A 20,168-nucleotide genomic window follows, 5' to 3' on the forward strand; every position below is an offset into this window, starting at 1 on the left:
AGTATGGGGAACATATTCTAAGTAACAAAAACTTAATTTAGAGTAATTTAACACTATGAACACTTGTAGTGTTGTGTGTTGTTATGTAAGAACAGAGCATATTCATTAAGTGTTAGTAAGGGAGAACACCTCTTCTTGTGGTACTACCACCTTATAAAGGCCATACTAAGCAAAGCATATTGAGATGGTACTACTAATAAGCAATACTTCTGAGGTCATAGAGGGAAAACTCATAGTTAATGGCTTACTGGTTGTATAATAAGGCCATGCAGAATAAGGCATTAATGAGTACGTAATAATGACCAATTAAGAGCCAATATGTTGCTGATTTGCATGCTAATAAGCACCTAATTAATGGTGACTATGTTCCCCATACTAAAGTGTTACCGCACAGAATGTACCGTTAGGGGTATGGCTGATGTGAAAATGTTCACTTTTGTCATTCACGTCTTAAAACAATTGGTATGTGACGACTGACCTCCATCTGTCAAACAACACGACTACGTCGTGTGTCGTTCTATAGTGGTGCCGCTGCTCTGCTGCGGTGTGTCGACAGGGAATATTTGAATAAGGAGTGAAGACATTTTACAGTATTAAAACCTTTACTCAGACATAATACAACAAACAGAAACAAGATTTAGAATTAATGACAGAGAAAAATCATCATTCATATTTTTTTTTCTCTTCTTTCCCCGAAGCGCACAGAGTAAGCCATTCAGCTCCGCGTGTGTGTGCTGGAGTAGTAGGATACAAACAGGACGAAGAACAGACACGAGAGAGGAAAGAAAGGAAAAAAGAAGAATAAAATAAAAGGGTGACAGGGAAGATCCCGCTTTGATATATAACAGTTGTTGCATTAGTTTAATACTCGGTAATAAAGACGTACAGAACGGTGGGAGGAGAGGAAACGGAGGAAACACAAGACAAAGAAGCAGTGTGTGAATCTTTGTGTTAAGGTGACGAGTAAACGAAGGATATTTCTACATCTACTGAAAATAGTTTTTCCTGTTTTTTTTTTCTTCTTCTTGAATGACAAGATAACACCTGATCCAAAGTCCCGTGAAGTCCCTGCCCTGCTCTCTGTCCCACAACACCCACAGCACCGCCCGCAACCCCGTCCCATCCCCACCCCGCCGACCAGCCCGCAACAGCTCCTCCAACCTTCATCTGTCCCACAGCACCCTGCCTGAAGAGCGAGGGGCGGGCTCCACCAGGCCCCATCAAGTTCACTCCACAGAATCAGACACTGCTGAGAGGCCTGGCCGCTGAGCCGCACCTGCAGAGTTTGGGGGCCTCTGCGTTACAGGTCTAACATGGTGTCCGCTTAAGAAAAGCCCCACAATCCATCTCTGATCCTGAAGGGAGACGCTCTAGTTACTTGTATTTTTGGCTGGTGGTGTCCAACTGCCGCCACACTTAATTCTAAAAAAGTGAAGACACCAGTTTGTAGTGGGGATGGGGATAGGGGGGTCCTGTCCCAAACTGTGATCCCAAAACAACAGACCAAAGGCTGGACTAGCCCAATCCAATCCACTCCTTATTTGCAATTCATTTAATTGCCCAGTCTCTTGAAAAATAAATCTCAACCTCGGGGCCAGGGGCCCAGAAAAAAAAGCACCAATGCACAGCCTGAGCACCTGGGAAGGGCCCCTCACTGGTCCACCTCTCTCCCTCTCCGATGACCAGTCCACCCCCTCCACATGAGCTGTGATTCAATTCCTATTAGGGCCCCTATTTAGTATGCACTACACAGGCCAGTGTTAGTACACGCTCTTAGTACACAGCACAATACAAACATACTTGACAACTGAGCGACTAAAGAAAAAAAACAAAACGCAGTCAGTGGAGTTTCACGCTGTTCAAAATTCACTTGTTTCGTGAGCACTTGGTTTGTACTGCGTTTGCCTTTCGTGCAGTTTTAATGTCTTTATATCGTAATTTTCTCTTTCTCAGTTTCTGACTTTCTATTTCGTGTCCATTTTCTTTCATGGTTTCATTGTACAGCACCTCGTAACTCTTGCTTTGAAAGGCGCTTTATAATAAAGTTTACTTACTATGAAGCAGCCCCGCCCTAACAACAGTCACATCCTCACCAGTTTGGCAGTGATCAAAATAAGATGATGATGATGATGGTGGTGGTGGTGGTGTAAAGTGAGCCATGAGCCTCTGTGATGGTGAAGCAGGCTCAGTAACCAGAGGGGCTCGTTCACGAATCCACAAACGACGATCAGAATATCAGTCGCAGCGTTCTCTTTCAAATGGTTTTACCTACATGAAAGCGAACGAGTTCAACAGAGTAACAAAGATGGCGACGCGACACTGCCGCGCAGCCTGAAGAAGGTCACAGCATGCGTCTGCCTCGAGCGTACACGGTCACAACCACGCACACCTTTGGGCGGCATGGCACCGACCCGCCCGTCTGCCCCCCGCGGCGACCGAGATCTTCGCCGCTCTGCTATCAAGTAAGATTAGGCGAAGAGGGGACACGCTTGCACCAGATCCCCGCCTTACAGCTCCCCCCAACCCCCTCCCCATGTAAAGTCTCACAAACGTTCCAGATGGTCTGAGAACCATCGGTTTACACAGCACCTGTCAGACAACATGGGCGACTAACAGGTACAATTTCACAGCAAAACAGTGTACAAATGGGAGACGGGGAAGGCCGAGGAGAGGAAAAGGAGGAGGAGGAGGAGGAGGCGGCTGGGTTATGACGATAAAGCATCAGGTTATAAACCTGCCTGGCCTCCATGCGTCTGTACATCCTGCTCCTGTTTTGCCGGACAAACCTCTTACTGGAGCGCGGTGCGGCGCGGCCGAGCCTGCGAGGCCGGCCGGAGACACACCAGGCGTCGCTGAAGACACTACCTACACAGAGCTGCAAATGAGCACAACCAAACAATGATGACCAACCACGAACACGTTAGAAACCTAGAACACTAAGAACCCCAACCCCCCACTGCTACTTGCCTGCAACCGCTAACGTTAGCGTAGCCTAGTTTTAGCCTAGCATAGAGAACGTGTAAAGCCTTTGTTTTTCTCCACTATGTTTTACTCTAAATAACTCCATTTTAAAGCAAAGTGAATTAGCAAGGATTAAGAAACAGCACAGCAAAAAATACATCATATTTAATGAGCCGGGATGGGAATCCTGACGACTTATGCTGCAGAATAATGAATGACACGCTACAAAACTGACTGCTTAGGAGTAAATACGGATGCACAAGTGGGCTAAAGTGATGCCTTTATGTTGTGAACCAAACCACGCAACTGTTAACCCCGTCCTGCCCCGCTGACCCACAACGACTCCCCCCAGCAGGACATGTCGTGTTAAATGCATCACGAGTTCATTGTCATCGGTGAGCTGTGGAAAGCTGGGCGTCTGGAAAAAACACTTGATGTGGGTGAACGTTTAGCTTGGCCAGCGCTGGAGTGACCGCTTCATAACCCACTGCAAACTCAACGAGTGACGTACTCGCGCCCATCCCTGGTGATGAACACGACTGGGTGGCGGCAGGCTTTCACATTTCACAGAGGAAGGTCTAAAGAAGAAGTAAATTCTCTCCAGAACCCCCAAAACTAACAAGGAAACAAACGAAAATAGCCAGACATTACACATGACACAATTATTCACAAGGGGGGGGGGGCAATAAAACTGTTGGATCATCCTTTGTGAGTTGCACGCGTGGTTTTCTTCCCACAGCCTTGAATTTCTTCTAGAAGTAAACTGAATTCTGTTCCAAATGCTTCAATGACAAAAGAAAGAAGAAACAGCAGGAATTGGAGCCGTCCCTTGTGCACATGCTTTCCAATCCTTCAGCACCAAAGCAGAACCTGTGTCCAGATTTGGTTGCGTCACAGTGCTATTTGTCCATGTGCCAATAACGGTGGCGGCTGCGGGTGAATGTCGCCATCAAAGCTAGTGGCACCCTATTTTCTGCAGCAGCATGCCTACGGTTAGCACCAGCTCAATATTTCTGTGTGGTGACTGTTCATCATCAGGCCCTTGATTCGGCGGTGACAAACAAAAATGATGCCGGGCTAACTTCTGGAGCCGCCTTCACTTCTAGACAAACCTACCTGCATGCAAACACATGGGGGGCAACTCTTGGTAACACGCCACGGGCTGTGAGTAAGGGCCACCTGTTACACAGGTATCCTACCGGCCTCCGAGTCCCCATCACATGAGGGGAAGGCCAACGACCGATCCTCTGGGAGAAAAATACAGGCCCTGCCTGCAAGACAGAGAGCCAGACCTCCCAACCCACCAGCCATAGCTGCTGGTGAATTCCAAAATTAACTTCAACTACACTTTTCCCACTTTGTTTCTGCAGCCAAACTGCATTTTCAGAATGGAAAAGTGCCTGGCTTGCAAAATGCTGCTGCATTTAGTGCAGGTCAACAAACCAACCAGTCATGACCAAAACGTGCAAGTGTTGGGCTGGCAGCTAGTATGAATTACCATCACTACTGCCTACAATTACATTTGAGGGTTAAAGAAAAAAAAAATCAAAGAAAAAAGTACCTCAGGTTCAATAAATGAAAAGACAGAAGTGTGATGTGTCCATGTACTTGCATACTTTCGGCTGTGTGTTTGCATTGGTTGAAAATGTGCAAGTCTTTAGCTAAAAGACCACAGTAGTAATGTAGCACCTGGCAGAGGACAGTCCTACCTCTGTCCACTAGAACGATACTTCAAAAAGTTCAATGTCTCTAGTTCCCATTAAAAGGGGTGACTAATACAAAACCCTAGATATACATCCCCAAATACTTCACTGCCAAAAAATGATGGCCACTATATATCAGTAGGGACTGCTGAGGGGTCGTGATTGAACACAGTTAACTCACCCCCCTAACAGGACTTAATCCACCACATCAAACCCCACACACACCCCAGATTTTCACATTCAACAACACAGGATCCAGGCCAGCTTTTTAAGGCTATTTGAAGCCCTGCGACCTCCTGCCTGCCCCATGACCCCAAAAGGACTCTGCTCGTGTACTCGCAGTCCTCAGCAAACTATACTGCCATCACTGCTGCGTCTACTGAAGAGGCCTGAAAATTGTATATTTTGGCAAACGAGCTGTGCATCTCTTGCTTTTCTATTTGAATTTGTAGTTGTTACTCACATCACTGAATGACGGAGGTAGAAATTACACACAGCTCCTTCAAATGTCCACGTCGTGTTGTAGCTGCATCTGACTAGTTTCACTGTGTACGCTGTCCTAGCACAGTAAACAACTGGCTGTCATCGCTGTATCCTCCCAATCACATACTCACGACGGACAGGAAGTATTGGTAGAAAGTGGCCCGAAAGAGAAGACGAAGGTGTGATCTGGCCCCCGGGCTCGATGACTATTCCATGATGCCACTACCATGCAAGACACAAATCCAATTTTTGACTTGACAAAACTAAATGGGGCTTTCAAACTCATTGAAACAACCAAAAATAGATCTATATTTTTTCTTCTCCTCCACATATTGTGCACATAGAGGTACTCGCGTACTACCTGATGCCATTGCATAAGTTTGCTGCTATATATGAATTTGTGGACAGGCAAATTCTACCATCGGCTGCATAGAGTGCGACCGTGTCACACCATCACTAAGCACAACACCTGCCATGTCTTTCTGCATGACCCCTGAAAAAGTGTTGTTGTTGTGTTATTTACGTTGCTCCAAAATGCATTCGCTCAGTTTTTGACACTGAGCCAACAAACACCAAGTAAGTGTACTGCTGGGAGCAGGTAGTACGTGTAGGATTTCCACTAATTTTCAGCAATCCACTCCATAGCTCCACAGGGAACAACAGGTGCTTTGTAGGGTTTTAACAATGATCCACTGCTAATGAGCGGCGTAAAGGCTGACGATGTGCAATCGGTCAGGAGGACACTTTGAAGCCATAACCTTTACTGTGGGTGGCCACTGGCAGGAGGGTTGCACAAATATAGTTAAAGACTATAATCCAAATTATTTTTCTAGAGTCTGCCATCAGGATATTAATCAAGCTTATTAGGCTTGAAGATTTTTAGGAACAAAATTATTTCATGAGATTTTTGGCAACATATCAGCATCTCCACTACTTTTAACTACAGTAAAGACTATAGTTCAAGGTTCCAATATTGCAGAGATGCTATTATTTGACAAGTCTAAATTACCGAGACAGAAATCACAACATACACTTGTAAAGGATTCGTTTTGCAGCCCTGGTTGGCATTGTTTTTCGTACTCATTTTAGTTGGTGCAGATGCTATTCCCCTCTAGGAAAAGATTAGGCCACTGGAACAGACGTTTGTGATGCTCTACTCATCTATTAAGTCTTCCTTTAACCCAGCCCTCTTAACTATGCAGAGAGGTCAGAGGTTAAGCTCAAATGGTTCTGAGCAGTGCCCCTGGAACCGGCATGGAGCCAGCATATTTCTCGAGGGCACTTCTGAAGAGTGGCTTCTCACAGCCATGGAGTTGGTAGTGGGGAAATGGCCTCAATCTAAATAATCACCAAATTCTGGTGAAAGTTGACTAATACTTCCAATACACACCAAATTTCACCAGCCACACTCAACCATATAGCAGCCAGTTCAGTTTCTTTCATTAAGCACAGCCTCAAAACGCTGTGTTTCTACCCAGATGATAGTGTTTGTCAGCGTCGGAGACCATCTACTGCCTCAGCAGACTGCTGTTTCCATCTCACCTTAGGTTTTGCTTTTCAGGGTTTGGCAATATGGGGTCAGTAAAATTAAATTCTAATCTGTCAGTCTGAGGGGGCTCAGGTAACAGCAAGGTAACAGGTAAGGTAAATCCCAGGGACAACACAGCAAGCCTGGTCCAGGACCTTATGACAGACAGTGGTGACTGCCCACCCTGGTTATTGTCTGCAAGAGCCCAACCTTTTACAAGCACCAGAATGACCTCTTGCCCTAAGTCTAACAGTGACACACATTAATCAGAAAACCCTACACGCAGTACCTTAAAGGTCACCCTAGCTGTCTCAGAGAGGGTCATTTCTCTAACCAATGGGGAAATTTACACAATAACAACTCACAAAGTGCATACATGACCACCGGCAATGATAGGCGTGGGGGGATGAATTTAAAAGGAACAAATACTATTTTGTCTGGCATGAAGCTGAACTTCCTGTGAGCCCCTAGCTGTGCAGAACCTCAGCCATTTCGCACTTGCGCCGGCCAATTGACAAAATACATTGAAAAAAAAAACACAATACAATTCAAGTCAATCCTCTTTTCTTACAAAGCCCACTGTGTGCGTCAGGGTGAGGCGGGAGGAGCAGAGCACTCCGCACCCGCATTTCCTGGTTTTCAATGCCTTGGGAAAAAAGCTCTCATTTCATGAGTACAGTACTTCAAAAAAGAAACTCAAAACAAGTTTCAGCATGAATATAAAAAAAAAGCGTAAAATATTCGAACGTTTATGGAACTGGGTGAACTCATCGAGAGGGTGTGTCTTCATGTCCTTCATCGGACAGCTCTTAACCAATCAGAACGTTGTCCCGACAGCTGAAACGGTTGACTGAAATGCCAGACACCTGATTGTGAACTAAAACCAAACACGAACAGCTAACTGGCTAACCGGTGACTTCTACACTACAACAGACATGAAGCAAGCGGCGTGACCCCAAAAACCCCAAGTAACACACACAGGGGAGTTCTTGTAGATATCGCAGAAGCAAAAAAAACCAAAAACAAACAAACAACAACACTCTGAGATGAAAGTGTGGAAGCTAAAAGCTAACTTGAAATAAACTTAAGACATTTACTGTATTTTGTGTGATTAAAAGGGGAAAATATTTCCACGATTTTTAACCCCTGTGGTGGAAAACTCGAGTATTGGTAAAGCAAGTGTGTGTGTGTGTGTGTTTTCATCAGACAGCGTATGGTCTTTCAAGAGCTGGATCATGAGCTCAGCTGTATTGAGTGTGTGCTTGTGTGTGTTTCTGTGAGAGAAATAACATCTGTGTGCAAATAACTTGCGTATATGAGGGGCTTAAAAGATAAGCAATATACGTGAGTGTGAGTGTGTTTATATTTGTGTTTGTGTGTATAAGTGTGAGAGCTGGGACATCAGAACCAGCAGGCCCTGCAGAAGGTGAGGCCCTGGTATAGGAGCCAACACGGGCTCGACGTGTTGGAAATCCTGGTGTGCATCGGATCCCGACTGGACCAGACTGTGCCACTCTCCTCTAGGTGAGCTGGTGGGGCGCCTCCAGCATCTCCATCAGGAAGGTGTCAATAGGTGTGTCACCAATCAGCTTGAAGAAGAACAGGTGCTCCAGGCACTTTAGACCAATGGAGCGCAGGGCTGGGAGCCGGAGCAGGAGCTTAGCAAACCTGGGACAGGGGGATAGGAAGAGCTCGTTTATCCCCAGATTGTTGGGATAACATTTTCACACAGCACTGAGTGTGTTGGGCTAAAACACACACTTTAATAAAAAAGTGTGGATGTGTATGTCGACCGACTTTTGTGTTTTTATGTTTGTCTCCTTACATGTAAGAGTGTGTGTGTGTCTGTGTGTGTACATGTGTGTGTTTGTGCGCGTGTACACTGGCGTACCTGCCCTGCTGGTCGGGGTATCTTTGTTTGCAGTAGGCCTCCAGTGAGGCGTACACCCTCTCCCGAAGAAGCTCCACCTCACTGGGGCTGGACAGGCCCTTGGCATCTGGAAAACACGCCAAAGAAATAAGCATCCATCCATCCATCATCCAAACCACTTACCCTACTCGGGGTCGCGGGGATGCTGAAGCCTATCCCAGCAGTCATTGGGCGGACATAAACATCTGCTCTGCAAAAGGCTTCAACTCATTTTCCATCACGTAATTCCACACTTCTTTCATAATTCAACAAAATGAATGAGCTTTTGTCAGACACTGCCTGACAACAGCTGTCGAGGGGAGATGTAGGAAAGTGAATTCGAACCACTGACCTTGGTGTCCTGATCCTGCCCCTCTAACCTCTAGTCTACAGCAGTTCCTTACCTGGTGTTAGGTATGAAGCCCACCAGTTGTCATTTTCTATAGACTAATCAGGAGTGGTAGGAGCGTTGGCTCTCTGAGTACATTTACATGCACAGTAATAACAGGATAACAAACTGGTCAGGCATTATTATGACTTTAGAAACAGCTATCTGACTGTCTTCATGTGGAGGACAGATGCTGGGTATACTGGGAGAAGGATGCTGAATATGGAGCTGCCAGGCAAGAGGAAAGGAGGAGCGTAGCAGTCTATTCTGTTGCCTACCAACACGGAGATCGCCTGTTCGAATCCCCGTGTTTCCTCCGGCTTGGTCAGGCGTCCCTACAGACACAACTGGCTGTGTCTGCGGGTCAGAAGCTGGACGTGGGTATGTGTCCTGGTCGCTGCACTAGCGCCTCCTCTGGTCGGTTGGGGTGTCTGTTCGGGGGGGGACTGGGGGGAATAGCGTGATCCTCCCATGTGCTACGCCTCCCGGTGAAAGTCCTCACTGTCAGGTGAAAAGAAGCGGCTGGTGACTCCACATGTATTGAAGGAAGCAAGTGGTAGTCTGCAGCCCTCCCCGGATAAGCAGAGGGGGTGGAGCAGAGACCGGGATGGCTCGGAAGAGAAGGGTACTTGGCAAAGTACAATTGGGGAGAAAAAGGAGGAAAAATTCCAATTAAAAAGAAAAAAAAAGAGGAAGGCCAAAGATGCAGAGGACAGGAAGAGATGGAAACGGATGATCTGCTGTGGCGACCCCTAACGGGAGCAGCCAAACGTAATAGTAGTAGTAGTAGTAGTAGTAGTAGTAGTAGTAGTAGTAGTAGTAGAAACAACTACCTGACTGTCTTCATCAGTGGAAAGATGCTGAGGAGCCCAAGTTTTTGTTCCATATTTCCTGAGCCTGAGTTCTCGGCTCTTTGAAAGTGTGCAGGTGAAAAGACACCAGTAATTCGCCAGTAATTATACAGACCTTAGAGCAACTGTAAAAAGAATCCATGTACACCAAGTAGGCCTGGGCAACAGAACGACAGCGATATGTACCGGCCATAGACACTTCATCAATAGCAGTAAGAAAACTGTTCCGACAGTTTCACTGAAATGCATTAAATGCAAAACGCCATGGAAGCACACAACAAATATGCGTGCTCCCTCCCGGACTCACAAACAGCCCATCACATCCCTTGATAATGAAGGGAGCTACGAGGGACAAACAAACAGCCAATCATCTAACAGGTGTGTTGTTCAGCTGCACCATCGAGATGTGACGCAACAGCAAAGCAGCGTGGAGTGAGAGAATGAGTGCAGACGTGAGAAAACTGCTGACGAAACAGGACAGGTGAGCTCGTACGTATGGCCGTTTGTTTTTTTGAAGTCCAACTGAAATCAGAACAAAATAAAAATAAAAAATTGCAGATCCATACTCAAGGTGGCTGAGTGGAAAAGGGAGACGAGCTGCGGATACGTGGGAGTTTTATCGGTGGTGGGGCGCTGTGTGGCTCCTACCACTTGACTGGGTGTTGAGGGAAAAGATCTGTCTCAGGTGCCGAGCTGGAGCCGCGAAGGGCAAACAATAGCGAAGCCCGTTAGAGGGTGGCACACGGACGACATAAAACTGTCACTCTGTACGGTATGACAAGCGACGGAAAGAAGCCTTTCTCCGTTTTATTGGACTCTTACACTAACTGAGAAAAATCAAGACACACCTACACAGACATGCTTAATCTATATGTACATGTGTGTGTGTGTGTGTGTTTACCTGGGTTGAATAGGATGATGGCTCTCAGGCAACCCAGCTCTGTCTTGTCCATCTGCATGTCTCTCATCTTGCTGACCAGCTCTGTCAGAACCCTGCGAGGAGGAAGAAGAGGAGGAAGAGGGAGATGAAGAGGAGGAGGAGGAGGAGGAGGAGGAAGAGAGCCAAAGCGCAGCGTTTGGAAGAGAGGAAACGAGAGAGAGACAGACAGAGAGAGATGATGTACAGGAGGGGAGTCAGAAGCAGCCCAAGGTGGAAAAGGTAGAGAGAGAGCGAGAGAGAGACACCGAGACAGAGAGAGAGACAGAGAGAGACAGTGAGAGCGAGAGAGAGACAGAGACAGACAGAGAAGTAAGGAAAAAGAGAGGGAGCAGGTTCAATAAATGCATCTTTTGGTTGATAAATAACCAGATTTAACTTCACATCCATACAGCTTGGGTCTGGTGTATCTGACAGAGATGAAGTCAAGTTTAGTAACTCTACAAACACACTATCAACATGAACACCGGCGCCCAGCAGGGGAATTCTGGCTGCGGTGGGTGAGTCAGTCTTTATCTGACACAGTGGCTCTTAAGAAATCCTTTTCTTCTCCAGACTTCTACCTGACTGGTAAGATGATAATTTTTTAACATTTACCAGCCACAACAAGCGGCAGGTGAAAAACATTAACCGGTTCTGAAACACAAGGCTTCTGTTCTGGTCTCTTCTTCATTGGTGAACCAACATTCAGATTTTTTTACCTTCTGATTTGATGATTTCTACCTTATCGCTCGACAAACAAAAGGTATAAGCGCCAACACAGCAGCATGGCCCCGGCAAGTCTACAGCTGAAAACAGCGTGGTGGGACCAGGCGGTATTGACAGAATCGTCCATCCATCCATCCTTTATCCAAGCCGCTTATGCAAGTTGGGGGTCACAGGATGCTGGAGCCTATCCCAGCAGTCATTGGTTTGCAGGCGGGGAGACACCCTGAGCAGGCTGCCAGTCCAACACAGCCCACACACACACACACACACACACACACACACCTAGGGACAATTTAGTACGGCAGATTCACCTGACCTACATGTCTTTGGACTATGGGAGGAAACCGGAGCACCCAGAGGAAACCCACGCACACACGGGGAGAACATGCAAACTCCACACAGAGGATGACCAAGGACCACCCCCAAGGTTGGACTACCCTGGGGTTCGAACTCAGGACCTTGACAAAATCAAACATCACAATATATTTTGACTGAATACCTCAATATCCATAATGTGACTATATTCTGGGGATGACTATTGCCACTTTTGTCCGATATTTAGACACAATAAAATGTTTAGAAGGGCGGCACGGTGGCGCAGTGGTTAGCGCGGTCGCCTCACAGCAAGAAGGTCCTGGGTTCAAGCCCTGGGGTAGTCCAACCTTGGTGGGTCATCCCGGGTCGTCCTCTGTGTGGAGTTTGCATGTTCTTTCCATGTCTACGTGGGTTTCCTCCGGGGGCTCCGGTTTCCTCCCACAGTCCAAAGACATGTAGGTCAGGTGAATCGGCTGTGCTAAATTGTCCCTAGGAATGAATGGGTGTGTGTGTGTGTGTGTGTGTGTGTGTGTGTGTGTGTGTGTGTCGGCCCTGTGATGGCCTGGTGGTCTGCCAGTGTGTCTCCCCGCCTGCCTGCCGCCCAATGACTGCTGGGATAGGCTCCAGCATCCCTGCGACCCTGAGAGCTGGATAAGCGGTTAAGATAATGGATGGATGGAAATTGTTTAGAAATGATCATTGGTAATGTGGACATGACCACCAAGCAGGTAGAGAGTCACTGTTCATTTCACTAAAACAGCCAAATAAGTTAAGAAAGTTGTCTCACTTTACTGCAGTGCAGTCTATAGGACCGGGGATGACAACTCTTATGTTATATCCCACATCACATCTAGTCTCATACCACCAAGCCGATATACTGTCCAGCTGGACAGACTGGCAGTCTCCATGAGTGAAATGGTGGCTGACTCTGAATGAATCTCACGACCACTTTGAAAGTTTAACTGCCAGCAGTTGGAAGATGTTATTTGAGACAGGGTTTGTATTTAACCCCCACCTTTGGCAGATGGGAAAGTAACTTTAAAATTTTTTATTTTCTGCCCCGGTGTCTAATTTCCTTCTTTCTCTCCAGCACCCCTGGCCAAAAGAGTAAATTCAGCTAGCAGTCCCTCTGGTCCTCAAGAAAAAACCAGTTCCCTTCAATCCACATTTCCAGTAGACTTGCATCATCCTGCCTCATAAAAACAGCCAGTGAACCATGAGCACCATGCAAGCCATCAGAAACTAAACCCTCTACACTAAAGCAAAGACAAATAATTCACCAGATTTACTCGTCCTTTAAACATCTTACATGTCCTCGCAGGTAAAAGTTAATTTTTCAGCTTAACGCCCACAAAAAAACAAAACAAACACAACAACATCTCCAACAAGAGAACATACAAGGCAGCATCTGGCTAACATCAGTTTCCCGGTGCAGAAGATGTGATGTGATCCACGGTAAATGCTGTGTCGAAGAAGGGCAGCTACACAGACACCCGGCAGGGTTTTAAATACTGTGTAGAGGAAGGGCAGCAACACAGACACCCAGCGGGGTTTTTAATGCTGTGTTGAGGAAGGGCAGGAACACAGACACCTGGAGGGGTTTTAAATGCTGTGTCGAGGAAGGGCAGCTACACAGACACTTGGAGGGGTTTTAAATGCTGTGTCGAGGAAGGGCAGCTACACAGACACCCGGCGGGGTTTTAAATGCTGTGTAGAGGAAGGGCAGCTACACAGATACCCAGCAGGGTTTTAAATGCTGTGTTGAGGAAGGGCAGCTACACAGATACCCAGCAGGGTTTTAAATGCTGTGTAGAGGAAGGGCAGCTACACAGATACCCAGCAGGGTTTTAAATGCTGTGTAGAGGAAGGGCAGCTACACAGACACCTGGAGGGGTTTTAAATGCTGTGTCGAGGAAGGGCAGCTACACAGATACCCAGCAGGGTTTTAAATGCTGTGTAGAGGAAGGGCAGCTACACAGATACCCAGCAGGGTTTTAAATGCTGTGTAGAGGAAGGGCAGCGACACAGATACCTGGAGGGGTTTTAAATGCTGTGTCGAGGAAGGGCAGCTACACAGATACCCAGCAGGGTTTTAAATGCTGTGTCGAGGAAGGGCAGCTACACAGACACCCAGCAGGGTTTTAAATGCTGTGTTGAGGAAAGGCAGCTACACAGATACCCAGCAGGGTTTTAAATGCTGTGTAGAGGAAGGGCAGCTACACAGACACCTGGAGGGGTTTTAAATGCTGTGTCAAGGAAGGGCAGCTACACAGACACCCAGCGGGGTTTTAAATGCTGTGTCGAGGAAGGGCAGCTACACAGACACCCGGCGGGGTTTTAAATGCTGTGTCGAGGAAGGGCAGCTACACAGACACCCGGCGGGGTTTTAAATGCTGTGTCGAGGAAGGGCAGCTACACAGACACCCGGCGGGGTTTTAAATGCTGTGTCGAGGAAGGGCAGCTACACAGACACCCCGCGGGGTTTCAGGAGAGAAACACTAAATGAGTGTGTATATGTTATTGGGATTACGATGTGAGCGGCTCATGACAGTGATGCATCTTTTGTATTGGCCCAGCAACATCTAGAGAAGGCTAAATGGTGAACCCTGGTACTGCAGACTACACCGAGGGGACCGCTGAAAAGAGAGAGCCCTCTACAGGACACATATTAAACTGCAGCCATATTCCAGACAACGTCAATGCCACGGCAAAACCACATACTCTTTTTGGTTGGGTTTTTTTGTATTGATGTTGATGAAGAGGTGGGGTGTGTGTTTGTGTAGTGGCATCATTACCTGTCAAATATGGCCCCAACCTCTGCATTGTGCGCACTCTCCCTGTGTGTTCAATCACAATGTGTTATTACAATGGCATTACACAGTCACATTGTTATTGCACTTGGCCTCACATGGTGGTCTGTCTTATCGGTACAGCTGAAAGGCTCAAAAAAGAAAAATCCAAAAAGGACTGTAAATGAAGTCATTCATAGTACATGAACTGGCAGAGCAGCAATAAAATCTGGAATAAACTGAGTGAATTGCCATTACACAGGGCATTCATATCAGGGCCCACAGAAATGCCCAGATACCACAGCTATCGTTCTATGTAGGCTCTGTGCAAAAAGGACCGTGGCTCTCTTTGGGGACCACTAACCAGAGTTAAATGAAAACTGGGTGTAAAGGATGTTGGATTTATTTCTACTGTGGTGTTATTTTAGGAACACAGTAAGAGCTAGGTCTGAGAGACGAACAAGTCTTTAGAAAACAAACCTATCTGAACCCATTTGTTCATGGTGAAATGAGATGGGTTAATTGATGTGAGCGAACAGCTTTGCTCTTTACTAAGTAATAATATTATTCAAACTGTTCTCTTCCAAGAGTTACAGAGCATACTTCCTTTAAGGTCAAACATTACCAGTGACATCTGAGCCATAGGTGAGTATCATAAGACAAGTATATGAAAGTCAATAGGGAAAAGGTTTATGTTAAAAAGTTTAAGGCAATTTCACAAATAGCAGAGAAGCATAAGCAAATAATGCATATTGGTTATTGTGTTGTTATGTTTTAATTGTGACCTGCCGAAGGGACGGTCAAGGAAAATGAGCTGTAAGCTAACTCTGGTACAGCACATCAAATGGTAACATTTATGATTAACACTGCACATGGTCCCTTACAAATAACAAAATAAATAAAATCAATATGAAGACTTTCATCAATTAGAAAAAATAAACAAAAAGCTTTTATGATCATAGAAAGGCTGTTATGCAAAATGTTAATAATAGATTAAACTGGACTAGAACTAAGATGCAAGAAAATGTGACGGTAAATCAGATTTTCTTGGATGGAAATTGCAAGTGAGACAAAGTGAGCTAAAATCATTAAAAAAAAATTTTTTTAAAAAAGATCTCAAGCTCTCAGACTCATCATCATGCATTTCTTCCATATTTCCAGGAAAGCAATTGTCAAGATATAAGAATTAATAAATAAGAATGAATTATTTTAATTCTGAAATACATTTTCTGGGAACAGTTTGATTCCATTGCTTTAAATATACACTGCTGCCAACACGAGAAAGGCCTGCTGCGAGGTGACCGCAGCGCTCTGAGGAAAAGCAGAGATTCAGGAAGCCGTGTGCAGGGAGCCAAGTTTTCCACCTGATCAGCTTGTGGTCAAATTATCAGTTAATAACAATGTAATTACTGTGTAATTGTCAGTGATATGACACCTTGTGATGCAGCCAGGGTTTGTGGAAACGTCATCGTAATTTGTGATTTTTTTTTCCCACTTACGCAATTTTACTGAGGATAACTTTTGTGCCACCCTGTGTTTGTGTTTCAGTCATACGAACTTTATGTGTGCATATTATAACATATTGTGGACCGTTGTGACACTTCAATGAGTGTGTGTGTGTGTGTGTCTCTCTCTACGGGCGTGTGTCAACAAGTAAGCATTAGTGACCAGCCAGCCGCCCCAGCATGCGCTGTCACCCTACAGGCAGCTCTAAAGCAGTTACAGTCTGTTACAGCCAATCAGAGCCCACCCAGAACACAGCCGCAGCCAATCAGACATAAGGACACAGTGACGTTCAACTTCTTGAAATCTAGCCCAATCACTTGACCAGCTAAATCCAAATGGAGGTCCAACGATTAGAGTGTGCACAAAGAGGAGCATAAATAAACAGAGAAGAAAACAATTTTGTGTGTCCTACTGGTGACAATGAGACAAGTCATTTGCTAGCATGTGGGGATGAAGAGAGCAGGTAAAGGACACCATTTTGTTTCTTGTTCAGGTCAGTCTATAAACCTCATAAAACACTATTATGTTTACATTATACCTAAAAATACCATTCTACACTCACACCATATTAGGAATACCATATTCACAGTGATCTGTAACTGTGTCTAACCCCTGTCTCTGCTGTCTCACAGCTTACAATTACAACTCTACAGATTGTCCCTTTTGTTTAACTGACACATATGGTGATACGTGGTAACTGCAGCGGTGTTTGTGCATGCTTGCATTTCTAAACTATTTTGACTACTTTCAAAACTTTAAAGACGTGGAAACTGCAGTAATCTTCTTTCCATTCTGGTACCGAATCTCCACACGTTAGAAAGAACCCTGTCCATGTAAAAAAAATTTGAGATTTTTTTCCCCTTGATAGTGACAAAGGTCTCCGATACTACAGCCAGACCATGTGACACTAATTCTCTCCGATGAAGCAAATACCAGCTAAATTCTATTAGGTGAGTGGCTGGGTGACTCACCCCACCTCGCAAACTTTAAGGGAAAATAGTGTTGTGTACAAGAGGTTTAAGGGTGTTAATTTGTGCGTTTGTGTGTATTACCTGTCAAAGATAGCTCCCACACCGGCACTGTGCGCACTGTTCCTGTGAACATGAAGACCGGTGGCCAGCAGAATCCCGTCCTTGACCGAGATGGAGCGATGGGAGAATGAGGCAATCAGGAGTTCGTTCCAGCCTATCAAAACAGAGAACAGAGGGTTCCTACTTATTTTTTAGCAAAGGTCCTGTGGCATTTTGGTCAGATACCTCAGTACCCTTATGTTTGAAGGTTCAATTTTCCCCCACGGTAATTCATCTAGACTCACTGTCACTGATGTAACAGGCTGGAGCTCAATCTGAGGACATGTAAAGCTGAGAAAGTTATTTATAAATTCTTCAGGGACTACTAGCTCTCCAAGCTGAGCCCATCACCAAGCAATGACCTGCTTGTGACTGAAAACATGGAAGAAAAAAAAAAACCCTCAGTGAATACACACATTTTTTGCAGCTTTTCCGGGCACTGAAGGTCCATTTCATTCCACTGGTCACAGGTACCATTTCAATTATTTTATACTGAATAAAAACCCAGAGTTCATCTCTTCATGTCTCTCAGATATTGCCCTGTGCCAATCTGTGTCAGCGTAACTGAGAGGTCAGCTTAAGCCAAGGTTAATCTGGAACAGAACTATATCCTGAGATTCAGTAGGAAACAGTAGAAAGCTGTTGGGTTGACTGTCCTTGCGTTGCTTACAATTAAATCATGGCCTGGCTGGTGCTGTAACAGTCTTTCTATCTATAGTGAACACAGAGATCAACTAGTTAACATGAAAATGGATAACTGGTGGCCCAATTAGTGCTTCTAATGTGAAAAAACCCATCAAAGCTGACCAACCACCAACAATTTAGTTCAGAGTGGAAATTCACTTTCACTCCGTGTGAGGCCTTCTCTGAGCCAGTCTAAGGGCGTACCAGCACGTAACAGGATGACCTGGTCATCGAGAGCCAGTTCGGAGAAGTGAGGAATCCTCTTTGCCCACTCCACAAGGGTGAAGAGCTGCTTGTCAGCTGCCTGACAGATGTTGGTGACTGGATCGTTGGGCTGGAGGAAGAAGAGAAGAATGATTTGAGTGCAAATCCAAATTTTACAGAAACCAGTAAGTTTGCACCCACTAGGAATTTACTTTCCTGGGATGTTCAACAGAGACTAAATGGCATGAACAGAAAGTATTTATATATATAAAAAAAGAGGTTTAGCAGTATTTATGGAGGATTATCTATGTACCTATGAATAATCCATCCATTATCCAAACCACTTATCCTGCTCTCAGGATCGTCTCAATATTTTATCCAATATGTAGGTCAGGAATTAAAGAATGGTAGCCGTCTTTCTACGCAGCATAAAAAGCAAGAACTAACAATCACTCATGTATAAAATCTACACTCTACACCGGTGGCCTCCAACTATGTGTGAACCGATGGCCCTGTGTGTCCAGCTTTTCATTACAACCAATCAGCACATCAGCTGATTTCAGTATTTCGCTAAAATGTCAACCAGAGATGGAGGAATTGATCAATAAACTCAGCCGGTTGTTTGTACAGTACACGGTTGGGGACCATCTGGTCTGCGACACCCCACTCACAGAGCTGCCACCGGAGGTCCCGTCGGCATGGAGCTCAGTCTTCTGCTCCACGGCCATCTCCGCCTCCAGGATCTTCTCCACTGGCATCTCCTCATTCACCGCGCTAGTCGACTCCACCTCCCCATCCCGCTCTTTGTTCCTCTGACGCTCCTCCTGTACAGCTGCAGGGAACAGGAGGGAGGTGCAAGGAGGGAGGGAGGGGGGAGGGAGAGAGAGGAGGAAAGAGTAGAGAAATGGAGGAAGGATAATGGGGAGAGGAATGTGTTTGGGGGCCAGAGGAGAACAGTGATGGAGAGAGGGAGGAGCAAAGTAGAGGAGGCAAATGTGGCAAAAGAAAGGAGGCAGCAGAAGAGGAAAAAGAAGGAGCGAATTAATGGAGAGATGAAGAAGAAAGGGAGAAGGAAGGGGATAGGAATGGAAAGCAGGGAACAATGGAAAGCAGGAAAAGAGAAGAATGAGAGGATAGGATGGAATGATCGGGAAGAAGGAAGCAGGAGTGAGTGAGGGATGAGGTTACGGTCGGAGTGGATGGAAGAGGTCAATGGAGGTTGAAATAAAAAAATGTGGAGAGGGAGGGATGGCCAGAGGGGGTGTAGCAATAGGTACAGTGATGGAAAAACAGAAAACAGAGGAAAAACAACAGAAAGAGAGAGAGCGAAAGAGAGAGCGACACACACACACACATACACACACACACACACACAAACACACACATATGTACGTTTCATGGTTAGCTCGAAGCCTTCCACACCACTGGTCATTCATATCTTCTTTCATTCAGACTATCACACAGAAATGGACCACGTGATACAGCAACACTATCTGATTTTTTTCATGAGCTGCTGCCCTGAAGTGAAATGTCCAAAGAGGAATTCCAGTGACAGTCGGCAATTCTGTAAAACAGAAAAGGATGTCTGCTGTTGCAGACATTTCAAGTTTTACCTAGTAGTTGTTAGATATGGACACTCAAAGTCATCATTTTTCTGCTGTTACACAAACGTTAAATCATGAGGTATCAGGTAGAACTACAGACAGTCCACACTACGAGTGACTGTTTCATGCGGTGCCGTTAGCTGTTGTAAGAAGAATTACATTACTTTTGCTCCCAAAAGGTTTTTTTTTTGGTCTGCCTTTGCAGTGCAACAGCACACTTCAGTTTTTGTGGAATTCCCCTTTGGACCTCGGCCGCGTTATGCTGCAGCATGATATGCAGCTGGTCATATGAGAAGATTCTAGCCCACGCTATTTAAAAACATTGTTTGCCTTTTAAATGAGCTTGCCCAAGTTGGTCATTCTACGCTTTCCTGTGTTGGGTGGAGGTATTCAACCCATTTTTGCCTGCCTGTCTCACATATCCGTCACTTCCTGACGGGGTCGGCCATACAGCTAGCTGCAGCAACAGTGAGCGCATGAAGTCTTCAGTCTTGTAGAATAACTTCAAGTGCTCTCTGTGTCACTGGT

General features: G+C 45.7%; 1 protein-coding gene across 3 annotated transcripts in view; it reads right to left on the reverse strand.

The window, feature by feature from the left end:
- Window positions 1-592: 592 nt before the first annotated feature.
- The window catches only part of rxrba (retinoid x receptor, beta a), a 30,361-nt gene continuing 10,785 nt past the window's right edge, over window positions 593-20,168 (reverse strand). For 2 of the 3 annotated variants that reach the window (XM_056297856.1, XM_056297857.1), the window contains exons 7-13: window positions 18,708-18,868; window positions 18,037-18,166; window positions 17,131-17,263; window positions 14,579-14,620; window positions 10,725-10,816; window positions 8,567-8,672; window positions 593-8,343 (exon numbers count right to left, since the gene is read on the reverse strand). In XM_056297856.1, the coding sequence (XP_056153831.1) occupies window positions 8,196-8,343; window positions 8,567-8,672; window positions 10,725-10,816; window positions 14,579-14,620; window positions 17,131-17,263; window positions 18,037-18,166; window positions 18,708-18,868 (812 nt within the window). In that variant the 3' untranslated portion in view covers window positions 593-8,195. The remainder of the gene's footprint in view (window positions 8,344-8,566; window positions 8,673-10,724; window positions 10,817-14,578; window positions 14,621-17,130; window positions 17,264-18,036; window positions 18,167-18,707; window positions 18,869-20,168) is intronic. The other variant, XM_056297858.1, reaches the window with a different exon arrangement.

The sequence above is a fragment of the Lampris incognitus genome, chromosome 18, assembly GCF_029633865.1.
Source record: "Lampris incognitus isolate fLamInc1 chromosome 18, fLamInc1.hap2, whole genome shotgun sequence".
NCBI classification, from domain to species: Eukaryota; Metazoa; Chordata; class Actinopteri; order Lampriformes; family Lampridae; genus Lampris; species Lampris incognitus.